Genomic DNA, 13369 nt, shown 5'->3' with positions numbered 1-13369 from the left:
ACGGATTAAATCGCGTATAATGAATTTAAAATTCATCCCGGCGTTTCGAACTCTTCACAGCGTTCGTGGTCAACGGGTGACTGAGGAATGTTGCGAGAGGCCATTGAGAGACACATGTTTCTGGCGTCAAATAGGTGCCCCAACATTGACAAAAGCTCCTAAGTTAAAAGCGTACCGAAACCACAAACTCAAATCAGAGGGGCTCACAGACGTGACAGTGGAAGTCGACGGAACACAGAAAATCGTTCCCGTAGTTGTCATGAAACATGCAAACCCAATGCTTTATGGATTACAATGGAGTGAAACTTTTGGAATGGAGTTTCCCAAGCCTGTGTACTCCATTAAAAATGCAACACCGACGACACTAGAACAAGTCATTGACAGATACAAACCACTTTTCGACGGGAAACTTGGCAAAGTTGAGAACTACCTTGTAAATATTCACGTAAAACCAGGAGCAGTTCCTGTACATTTACCAGCACGACCTATCAAGTTTGGTATGAAGAAAAACATTGAAAAAGAAATAGCACGTCTTGTAGCTGACAACATTATATATTCTGTAGACCCAAACGTTACACCAGTAGAGTGGGCGACACCCACAGTAAACGTCGTGAAACCGAACGGTGACATTAGAATTTGTGGAGACTTCAGGAGCACATTAAATCCTGTTTTAATTAAACACTTACACCCAGTCCCACTTTTTGATCAACTACGACAAAAACTAACTGGAGGAAAAATATTTTCGAAGATAGACCTTAAAGACGCTTACCTTCAATTTGAGATAGCGCCGGAATCAAAACATTACCTTACTCTATCAACACATTTAGGATATTTCCGCTATAATATCAATCAATCAATCATTTATTTGCAAGAATACTTAATTGTAGTTACAGGTTGTTCTTGTAAGAATTTTCAGTCACAGTATTCTATCGTGGTTAAACGATGTGCAAATATTAAAGAAACAAAAAAAAGCTACTTATACATAACATTGGGATTACATTAGAAAATTATCATTATTATTTATTACGGTACATTGAATATAATTTAATTTGAATTAGACATTGATTACCTACTTATTAATATTATTATGTTCAATATATTTGTTCGCGGTCCCGGGTTCGAATCCCGGTAAGGGCATTTATTTGTGTGATGAGCACAGATATTTGTTCCTGAGTCATGGATGTTTTCTATGTATATAAGTATTTATATATTATATATATCGTTGTCTGAGTACCCACAACACAAGCCTTCTTGAGCTTACCGTGGGACTTAGTCAATCTGTGTAACAATGTCCTATAATATTTATTTATTATTTTATTTATTTATTTAATATATTCCTTTACACTATAAAAGCATTGTTCTAACAGAAAACTTCTCATTTTCTTCCGAAAATCAGTTGTTTTTAAACATCTTATATCATTGGGAGCATTATTATACAGTAGAATACACATATTATATGCATTATTTTTGTATATAGCCGTGTTGCATCTTGGCTGATATATCAGGTTTTGATATTGAGATCTCTGTGTTCCTGAGAAGAACTCTGATCTCATTTTAAATATGTCTGGCCGATCTCTTACAAATAGGCATGCTTTTAAAATATACATACTAGTTAATGGCAATATTTTTAATTCCTTAAAAAGTGGTCGGCAACTGTCTATTACCCATGCGCCAAGTATTGCACGGATGCATTTTTTTTGTTGCAGTAGGGCTCTTTCGGCATCAACAGAATTACCCCAAAGTAGCAAACCATAATTGAGCACCGAGGACAGATAGCCATGATAGGCTGTGAGCGCCGCTGCAGTATTCACAGTATCTTTAAGTTTTATCAGAGCAAATACGAATCTATCTATTCTGCTGCAGACATAATCGATATGTTTTTTCCAATTAAGGTGCTGGTCAATATATAATCCCAAAAACTTAATATGTTCACAATTTGATATACAATGGCTATTATAATTAATCTGTTATATGAATGAAATTGAATAAAAAATGTCTTTTCTATATTTAAATTTAAATTATTACAGATTGTCCAATTATTTATGTCAGCTAATGTATCATTTATATTATTCTCGTATTCATGAATATTATCTCCCTTTATCAATATTGTAGTGTCATCAGCGAATAATATGCATTTGTGGGGAATAGTAAGAGGAAGGTCATTTATATAGACTAAAAATAAAAGGGGGCCCAAATTGCTCCCTTGAGGCACTCCAGTTTTAATTTCACGAAAATTTGAACGATATTTTACTTTGACATAATGATTTTTCATTTTTTGAATTTTAACAATTTCTGTACATTGTTTCCTATTCGATAAATAACTTTTAACCCATTCTAGTGCTACGCCTCTTATTCCATAACATTCAAGTTTCCCGAGGAGTTTATCGTGGTTTACGTAGTCAAAGGCTTTACTTAGATCCAGAAACAAAGAAACTACAGAATAGGATGCCTTTCGGGATATCCACGGCGCCCTCTATATTTCAACATTACCTAGACGAACTATTAAGAGACATACCTAACACAGCAGTTTATTTTGACGACGTTGCAGTGGCCGGAGAAGACGTGAAGGAACACCTACGCACACTTGGGGTCATCTTTGAGCGATTACAAAAAGCAGGCCTAAAAGTTAATTTAAAAAAATGTTCATTTCTGCAAAATGAAATAGAGTACCTTGGCCACTCTATAGACAAAAACGGCATACGCCCTACAAAGGAAAAACTGGAAGCAATTTCTAAAGCTGCGGCACCTACCAACCCTACAGAATTAAGATCGTTTCTGGGCCTTGTAAACTTCTATGAACGTTTTATACCACATTTACACGGATTATGCGCCGACCTCCACGAACTTACTGGTAACATACAACCGTGGCGTTGGACAGACCACGAAGATCACATATTTGAATCTACTAAGCAATACATTGCCCTTTCAAAACCACTGACTGCGTTCGACGAAACCCAACCAATCTTTCTTGCATGTGACGCTTCAGAAAAAGGCGTTGGAGCTGTGTTGTATCATAAGAACGGGAACACGGAACAACGCATTGCTTTTGCTTCGAGGAAACTTCGAACAGCGGAGACAAAATATCCAGTAATTGATCGCGAAGCACTTGCTATTTTGTTTGGAATAAAGAAATTCGACCAGTATTTGCGTGGAACTAAATTTACCTTACTTACTGATCACAAGCCCTTAATTCACATACTAGGTTCTCAGCGTAACCTGCCCAAAGTAGCAAATAACAGACTTGTTAGATGGGCACTAATAATCGGCTGCTATGATTATGACATATGCTACCAGAAAGGCGGAAACAACATACTAGCTGACTGCCTTTCCAGATTACCAAATTCTGAAACACAACCATCAGAAACAGAATGTACATCGAATTGAGTCACGTCTCCTAGGGAGCAGGATGGCAGATTTATATCTTTCCGAGGAACTTTTGAAAGAGGCAACCAAGCAAGACGTAATTCTCTCAGGAGTTTTAAAATGTATAAAAACCGGCTGGAGAGATATACACTTTAGTAATGACGTTAAACATTACTTCAAAAAGCGCAACGAGCTCTCAATAGAAAACAAAATAATATTGTGGCAAGGCAGAATGGTAATTCCAGAAAGACTACAGCGTAAAATGCTCGTATATCTTCATAGGGGGCATCCAGGGATATCAAAAATGAAGGCACTTGCCCGCTTTTATGTGTGGTGGCCATTCATTGATGAAGACGTAGACCAATATGTCAAGAGATGTTGTAGATGCCAGGAAAATAGACGTCATTGCCCTGAACTTCCAGTATACTCATGGTCTATCCCAGAGAAAGTATGGGAAAGAATTCATATCGATTTTGCAGGTCCTTTTGAAGGCTCTTACTGGTTAGTCTTGAGCGATGCCTTGTCAAAATGGATAGAAGTCAAGCCTATGAAGAATATTACCACATCGAAACTGTGTGCAGAGTTAGACAACATATTTTGCACTTTTGGCCTCCCAGAAATAATAGTATCTGACAATGGTCCGCAGTTTACATCATCAGAATTCAAACAATACTGTAAAAACCAGGGCATACTACATATCAGATCATCGCCGTATCATCCAAAAACCAACGGCCTCGCAGAACGCCTTGTGAGAACTTTTAAGTCAAGATTTACGTCTGGTACAGAACCTCACCATCAGCGGTTACGAGAGTTTCTGTTCACTTACAGAATTACGCCCCATAATACAACGGGCAAGTCACCATCAGAAATGATGTTTGGACGCCAAATAAATACATTATTGTCGAATATTCGACCGAGCAAAAGGAGAGAATTACAGTATAAGCAAGTAAGAGCTAATAATATTGAAGTGTCAACGAACATGGCAAATTATACACCTGACAATGCGGTATACCATAGAACTCGCCTTGAAAAATCGTGGCAACCTGGAATAATAGCAGAACGCAGAAACCGTTACTCTTATACTATTACGACACCAGCCGGAGACGTTATCAGACGACACGCTGATCATATTCGACCTCGAGTACCGTCACCTAACAACGTCTCAAATCCACACGAACTTGCCCACATGGCGTCTCACAGATCAGATTCTTCTACCCCAACAGACATATTTCGCACACCCGACTTCACGAGTCCTGGGCCGTCACGAATTCCATCTGATACTCCTGTCTTCGGGCCCAATCTGATGAGCCCTCCACACGATCCCTCACCGAACAACGAGTCTTACTCCTGTCTCAGACCCTACACCGGCAAACCCAATAACACTGCGCCGTAGCCAACGGACAACAAGACCACCCCGTAGACTTGTGGAAGAGATGTGATGATGGATGGGGAGGGACGTATGTGGTGATTTAACCTCTTTGTAACTTTTAGTTCTTTGCGTTTTGAAAAAAGTAGATTTTAGAAAAACTTCAATGTCAACATTATTATTTGTCAAATAGGTATTCACAAAATACATACAAAGAAATGATGATGAATTGAGTTTATTTTAATATATTTCAAATTGTTAAGTAAATTGATTCATTTTTATGACAAACGTTTCAATTGAGGGACCACCTTTAATCAATCGAAACTTTTGAATGGCATCTTTTACAAACTAAAGCTTGAATTTACAATGATTCGAGTACTTTTACTAACTCTCAGTCACACGTCCTTTACTTTAAATAATACTATTGTTCTCTCTTAATGCGAACTTATCGCGATCGATTGAGGGACCACATTCTACATGACATTTTTTCGTATTGAGTTAGCAGAAAGGAGTCACAATTAATGAAATTAGTTTTACAAATCTTTTACTAAGAGTAGTCATTTACAGAAATTGTAAATTTGAAGTGGATTATGAAATATGGATACCTGGCATGCACGACTGAGGGTCCACCTTTAACCGAATGTAACTTTTGAGAGCCTACTTTTACAAATTATTGGTTGAATTTACAATCGTCTGAGAACTTTTACTAAAGACTGACACATTCAAAAGCTCGATATTCTAACGTGGACCCTCAATGGTAACGCACATGCATCATGGGACACACGCAGAGGCAGCACCCGCAAGGGTGTAACGACTAATGGAATCCCCACGATCGAATGGAATCTACGAGTTAATGGAATCTAAAATGAACTGGGCTATTGGATAAAAATGATGGACTAAATACTGGGCTATGGGATAAAAAACCGAACTCCTGCCTAATAAAATTGCATCCAAGGAATTCATATTTATTTATTCGATAGCCTGTTGTATCCCATTGCTGGGCAAAGGCCTCCCCTTCTTTCTTTCACGTATGTTTGGTGAATTTTTTCGGAAGACGTCAACGTCATGCCGCCATCTCTTTCGCCGTCTCCCATGACTCAGCACTATATTTGGTGTCCATTTGGTACTTTTCTTGGCTCAGAGGTCGTTTGGCATGCGGCAAACGTGTCCGGCCCAGTCCTTTTAATTTTAGCATATTTAATTACGAAACATAAACAAGTGTGACGTCAGCTACAATAGCTGGGTAGGGGAGACCGAGGTTAGTTGTGACAGAGGAGAGTTGTGACAACGTCGATTTTTGGGAAGCGCTAGTTTTTTACGTTAAGGTCGACCTAGCAAACTCGCGCTATTGCGAACTTGCAGAAAGATAGTTAATAAGTTCCCAAAAATCAACTTTGTCACAACTCACCTCTATCACAACTTACCTCGGTCTTCCCTACGCTCATACATACCTCATACATAGGAAAGGTCAGTGGATGAGTGCTGAGAGCGACGTGGGCATCGTTGCGAGCGTCCACTTTAAATGACACCGCTGAATATTTGCGATTTTTCAGGGGGAAGAATTGGTAGTTGACGTTGTCGCCCGTTAATATTTCTGGAATAAGATTGTATAATGAAAACCTAAGAATATGACTTGAATATGACAAATGTAACTTGCCTATTCATTCTATTCAACCCTACTGAAAAATGGGATACTTCCAACAGGGAGCTAAACACGTTCACGTTACGTACGACGAATTATCATCACAATTTTGTGTGCCGCTAAGGAAATTATTAGCCTAGGAAATTATTAGCTAAGGAAATTGTTATACCTGATATGTAACTTGGCGTTATCAATAAACTATTGTATTTTATTGTATTGTAGCTTGGACGTACGAGGAAATCGCATAACTTTGTAAGGATAGCGAACGTGTTAAAAATAAGCCTCAAAAAGATAAAAATTCTCGTAATTTTAACGATTTATTAAATAAAAACATCTCTAAAGAATGCGTAAGTATGAAAGAAAATATCTAATAATGACTATTATATTAAGGATATTACCAGGTTGATGATGAAAACTATTACTTGCTTGTACCAACACTTTTACTTAATTCGTTTATAACAAAGATAATAACAACCAATTTCCAATAGATAATTCAAGACTTCTTCACTACAACTCGTCTGTACTCGAACTGGCCAGCCGCAGCCGACACTGCATTCCCCGTGTTTTATAACGATCCAAGATGGCGGGAACCAGTGACTAGTATGAGTCAATTGATATTCTTTAATACTTCCTCATATATAACAGTAAGATAAATCAAAATATAAGGCACATTAATAAACAAATACTCTTACAATAATGACAATGTTTGATTGTTTCCTATTGTTTTTAATTTAGCAATTTTAAGGCGGTAAGCCTTCTCTTCTCGGCGGTAAATATATTTATAAACTTAGTTTAATAGTTAATACGTTCATCTTCAGTCATTTTTTTTATTTAACTTATAGTTTATTATTATATCAGTTTCCTTCCTTACCGAAATTAAAAATATGTTGAAAAAAGAACTAAAAAAAATTGTGGTGCGAAACTTTTTTTGCTATAATTTGGTAGACAGAGATGACGAATTTCACGGAAAATTGAAATATAAATAAAAACATTAAAAAAAATATATTTACCATTTTGAGCACTTACAAAGTGCAGTATCGCAAAAACCGCACATTTTATCAAAATCATTTTTTTATGTCACTAACTAAAGCGAAGCCGAAAACATTGTACTTAAACCGATACTTGTCTTATAACGTCCACGTTAACTCAGTGGATGTAAACTACTACAGAAGTTACTTAGTCAACTTTGAAGTCGTTTCGGACATTACGATTTGACGCCGAGTTGATCTCACCTTAAAATCACTTTCATAATGTGCCTCGCTCGCTCTTATTGATAGGGGCGAAAGAGATAGTCTTAAATACACGATAACAAATACATTTCAAAATAAATTTTTAGCGCTTGAGTGCAATTTAATAACAAGCTTTACCTGTTTCAAATGAGGAGGGACGGGTCATGATGAGTCTTGAGATATTTATGTATCTTTTTTTTTTATTTACTTTTGTTTTTTTGACATTGTACTGGATTATTTGAAATGGGTATTTACCTGTAAATAAAGAACTATTATTATTATTATTTCTCCGTTTTTAAACTCTCGGGTCTTTCGAGCCCGGTCATTTATAAGGCGTGCGTGGGGATATAGATCCAACACGTAGAGGCCGTTTGGAGATATTTGATGTCATGTCAAGAATGTCAACTATATGACGTTTTAAAGTGACAGGTCTTCACATGTTCTATGGCGGCGCAAGAGCATTTTGTTGAGTATTTGCACGCTTTTATTTATTACAAAAAAGTATAGATTTGCAGAAGAAACTGTTTCATTTTGTAAGATATTTGATTAGCCATGCGTTTTGATTGAAAAATAGCGTTTATCTAAAGTATAACTTTGCTTACGAAATAATTTCTAACCTAATACTATAAAGGAGACTTGGTACATTTTTTTGCGGGAGACATGATCACCAAGGATCAAGTCTCCCTTAAGGGGACCATGTCTAGCATAGAATACCATAGAATATCAAACAAAATTATGTATACTATATTTGATTTATTTAAGATATTCTTTTTCTTTTAATACTAAAACATAATTTTGTAAACGTTATTTTATGCTATTTTCGATTTTGGTTAGATATCTTTATATCAACAATTTAGTTTCATTAGATCACCCCATGTGTCCCTGACTATGGTGCACAAGATCCTCCCATATTTTAAATAACTAAACCATGTCTCCCTTACTATGGGAGACATGATCCGCCTCGGATTAGGACGTCCAACATCCCTCCCTTGCATACGGGACACTTGGTGCAAACCTGTTTTACTAGTTTCTCTTCAACAACTGTTACAAATAATATTGTATAATCCTTTTTACCTATAAACCGGTACTTGGTTAAATTATGCATCGTTTAGTCTAAGACTTGATCCACCGTCCAAATAGGTGGATCGTGTATCCCTTACAATGTGGGACAGATGGTACAGCTGAATACAATATTAGTTAGTAACTTGTAATCAAGACTGATTGTTTTATTTACGTAAATATTTAGGCTATATTTACGTAAATGGACCAACTTCAAATAAATTTTAACTTAATTCCACCTTATCACTATTGCATTTCTTTCTACGGGAGACATGATCCTACTGAGGTAAAGGTTCAAAAAAATTATCGTCTTATTACTGATTATGAGCCGTAATTAATTACCTTAAGTTCACTACTAAATTATCAGATTATTATTGGGAGGGAAAATAAAACTCACACTTGATAAACAGCCATTTACTTCTATCTAATGACCCACGTGTCCCTGACTATGGGATACATGATCCTCACCTATTTATGTAACTAAACCATGTCTCCCTTACTATGGGAGACATGATCCGCCTCGGATCAAGTCATCCAACCAGGCGGATCATTCCTCCCTTACATACGGGATACTTGATGCAAACCTGTTATACCAGTTTTACTTCACTAACTTTTATAAATAACATGGTATAATCCTAATTACCGATAAACAGGTACTTGGTTAAATTATGCACCGTTTGGTCTATACACGTGCTATATTTGTTAGAAAATGTACACGTGAGATCATAAAATCAAAGTGGGGGATCAAGTGTCCCCAGTTTCCCCTACTACTGGGACTTAACTATTAGGAAATTGATTTTAACTTTTATTAATCAATTTTGTTGCAACTTTTTCAAAATGTCAAAATACTCCTTACTAGATATTTTCATTAGAAAATTCTCGTGTAGGTTGTTAATGAAACATTCCCTTTAAGATTTAGGATGTTTTACGCGCATTCTCAACGGTTGACGATCGCTTCATTTGATGTCAGAGTTACACCTCAGTTCTTATTATCAACTCATCAAATGTCATAGAAATTGATCCCATAACTTGGCAAAACATGTACTAAGGACAACATTCACTATTTTGGAAACTTTTTTTTCGGTGTATGTTTAACAATGGATCATTATGTTCATCATTACGGTTTGTTTTCTTCATATTTTGCATTGATCCATTTTACTAATTTTATTACAAAACAACTACTATTATTCGATTCGACCAATATTCATGAATCTTTACAGAAAAAAAAATGAGACTCATCTCTGGCTTCACACCATGTTCTGTCAAATCTATATCTAATAGGTTTACAAACGCAACTTAAGTCGATCCTCGTGTAAGTTGTAAATTAATTAACTTTATTGTCTCAACCAGCTGTTAATTATACTCTTACTATCTATATAGTATACCTATCAAATAAAAATAAAGTATTCTGGAAGCTTGTTGCTATAGACAAGATTATGCATTTAATGCCATCTCTTGACACAGGGTTCAAACTTTTAGGACCGCGATTGACAAATTGACCCTTACCTCTTATTTAACTGTTAGGTGCATATGCAATGTGTTCATCGCCATTAACTCATTAGTCAAGGCTCAATCGCCTTCTACACAAGCTAAATTAGGTAATTTGATTTTCAGAGGTAAGCTGTTTTTATTTCTTTTTGACACTATTCATCATCAATTATCAAAAGATTCGCACCATTACAAGTTACGTTTTGCAATGTATTTTTATTTTTCTGCATTTTAATTAGTTTAGAAATAACGCATTGATATTTCAAAACTATACAAACTTGAACACTTTTACAATACGAGTAATTATTTACATCCAACAGTTATTTTACGCTTAAATGAATTATCGTTTTGTTTTTATAATTATCTATCTTCAACAGCGCGACTCGGCCAATAAAATAATTTCTGATTTCTCTAAAATTGAACATCACGTTGAATATACATCAGTTAATTACGGACATACATAACTTCTAACTTATTCTAAATAAATATCATACGATGTTTAATAAAGTTCTATTAACAATCATTATTAATCTGTTTCCTTTTTTATACGCTAATATAGATTACTACTATATATTATTGCGAGCAGTGTCATAATTATCGTATAAACTTAGGTGATCACTTTTTGTGTTATATTTTTATACGTTCATTTTCCATCATTAATTAAGCAAACACCAAGTAATTCAATATATCTTTTATCATTTTATGACTCTAGTTACTTGTTTTATTCGCAGGTATAGGAAATAATATTTCTAATAGAAATGTCATCTGGCTTAGTATTTTTTTTTTTTAAAGCCAGAAACGTTCACTAACGACTCTTCAAGTTTTTATTTTGAAGGGAGAAAAAAAAACGGAAAAATTACGCTTCCGGCGGGACTCGTACCCGCATCAACTAGTTATGCTTCATACAATCGATCATTATGCTTCATGGTTTCTACACAAACGAATATAATGTACCAATTTACCTATGTACTGAATGTACTTATCGTTTCGCACGCCGTGTCTTCTTTTTTTGGCTCAATAATATACCTTTTCAAATTCATAATGAAAACTATGTCTGTAATTTTATTTATATTTAACACGAATCATGACATTATATGGAAATCGTTTTCACAGAATATATGCCTAATTATCTTGCTTTCTCAATAATGCCAAACTAATTTATTTATACTCCAATGAAAAAAAAAACCATAGCTAACAATTGGATGGGTATTTTTTTTTACAGAGGGCTTCATGAGCTACACAAAAGATCTGCATTAAATATCTAGTTAAAATATGACGTCATATCAACTGTTATCATTTTCATTAGTGTATTTAAATTACTTCAGGATTTACACTTTGTGTACCAGAGCCACATATTAATGTGATGCTACGTTTCTTGATCAATGATCATGTATCTTCAAGACTTACTCAGTCTTAAATTAACTATATTGTACGAAGACAAATATTATAGTTATTCAACTTTCAGTAACTAAGATTTGTGTAGAATATGCATCCAAAATAGCAATTACTCAATTTTTTTTTATTTATTTAGTCTAGATTCTGATATATAAGGGCTTTACGTTCAGTCTCAATTCAATCACATTTTTGATGCCTATTGAACTATACTATTATATTATGTTTCAAAAAAAAAGTATTCAGTCAAAATAATTTTAATTTTATTTTGACTCCCAGGAAATTACGTAATTTCTTTGAAATCTAACCGGAAAACATACATAATTGGTCTTAACAAATTACATCAAAACGTTAATAAGTACTTCGTACCGTTAACAATTATTATTCTTTCCATATCTCGGGTCCATGGAATATAATTTTGACTTGCATGACAATAATAATACTTTGTATTTAATTGCATATCCATACTGCCCATACTGGGTAACTTCTGATACCTTACTACGTAATATTGTCACTTGGCATATTAAATCAATATTTCTATCATATGTTTCCATTTTAATTTAAACTTGTTACTTATGTCAACTTTAAGCTGCTCTGATGTAGGTACTAATTATCCTTTTTAATTTTTTCAATTAATAACAATAAATCATTAAGATTCCGTTATAATTGACGATCTCATATTAAAAGACTTAACAATCTTTCTCTCTTAAGATTTGACTTCATTCAGAAACTAATACCCAATTTAACTTATCTGCGTAAACATAGCTAACTAACTCAAAAAAAATATAGAAGTAGAATCATACCATGCAGCTTTAAAATTTGGTCACATTGCGTGCGTACCTACTACTATAGATACAATTTATCATGTGCTTGTCGCTAATGTATTTGCTTTTGGACAAGTGCAAGTGCCTATTAAAGGATCATTAGGTAACGTTTCAGGATGATTATATCAAACTTAATCCATGTTTCACAGTGAAACGTATTTATATTAGTTACATTATCGCTATCCGGTCCAATAAAAAAATCTAAGTAGTTATGCTTTTCCGAAGTAGTTTTTTAACTCCTCTGTCAATGGAAAATTCCTACGGATTAGGAAATATTGGATGTAGGCGTACTCTGCCCCATTCGATTAATATTCTATATCCCTTTGTGCGAATTGTCACACATCCTACATCTACAAAGTTACATGTTACATGGTATCACCAACCCGTAAGCCCGCCCACCACGGCAAGGTGATTTCTTTGGGGGGTTATTATTATTATTATTATTTGTCTTTTCCAGTTCTCGGGACCATGGGGTCCCGGACTTTTGGGAGGCGTGCGTGGGGCCGAAGCCAACAGCGCAGAGGCCCTTTAAGACAGTTTAATTTAAAGTAATGTGACACTAGCCGGCGATTGTCCCTGTCCGCACTATAGAATGCACCCAAGGACAAGCCCCGGTTAGTGTAAAACTATTGCAATGAAAAGAAACAAATTATACTGGGCTATTGAGTTGAAATGTTAGTGTGCTAGTGACCGGTCTATGGAAAGGTCTATGGCACCTGCCTTAATCATATGTTTTAAAAACACGAAAAAATAGGCAGGCGGTGACTCGCCAACTCACTATATGGGTCCCCGAAAACGGCCGCTCGCACGGAGCGACAAGGGGACAACATAGCGTGAGCGGCTCAGGGTGTGGAGAGGTGTGCGCCGCTTTCTACCCAGTCTGTACGAAACAGCCACTGTGCCAACTCGCGTCTTATGCATATTTCACTTCCACCCTGCGAGCATATAGCTCTGGCGCCCCACTCTGGACGGCCGGTTAAGGCAAGCCAGAGGTGAGAATCCTGCG

General features: G+C 35.7%; 1 protein-coding gene across 2 annotated transcripts in view; it reads right to left on the bottom strand.

Moving 5' to 3' along the window:
* Nucleotides 1-7508, bottom strand: part of LOC125224994 (beta-1,3-glucan-binding protein-like) — a 39625-nt gene extending 32117 nt beyond the window's left edge. For both annotated transcript variants that reach the window (XR_007176941.1, XM_048128510.1), the window contains exons 1-2: nucleotides 7382-7508; nucleotides 6181-6323 (exon numbers count right to left, since the gene is read on the bottom strand). Coding sequence is in view for 1 of the 2 variants with exons in the window: in XM_048128510.1 (XP_047984467.1) it covers nucleotides 6181-6323; nucleotides 7382-7439 (201 nt within the window). In the remaining variant the exon portion in view is untranslated. The remainder of the gene's footprint in view (nucleotides 1-6180; nucleotides 6324-7381) is intronic.
* Between the last annotated feature and the right edge of the window lie 5861 nt (nucleotides 7509-13369).

This window comes from Leguminivora glycinivorella, chromosome 3, assembly GCF_023078275.1.
Source record: "Leguminivora glycinivorella isolate SPB_JAAS2020 chromosome 3, LegGlyc_1.1, whole genome shotgun sequence".
Classification (NCBI taxonomy): Eukaryota; Metazoa; Arthropoda; class Insecta; order Lepidoptera; family Tortricidae; genus Leguminivora; species Leguminivora glycinivorella.
Note: the sequence above shows the minus strand (reverse complement) of the source record. Positions and strands in the feature narration are given on the sequence as shown.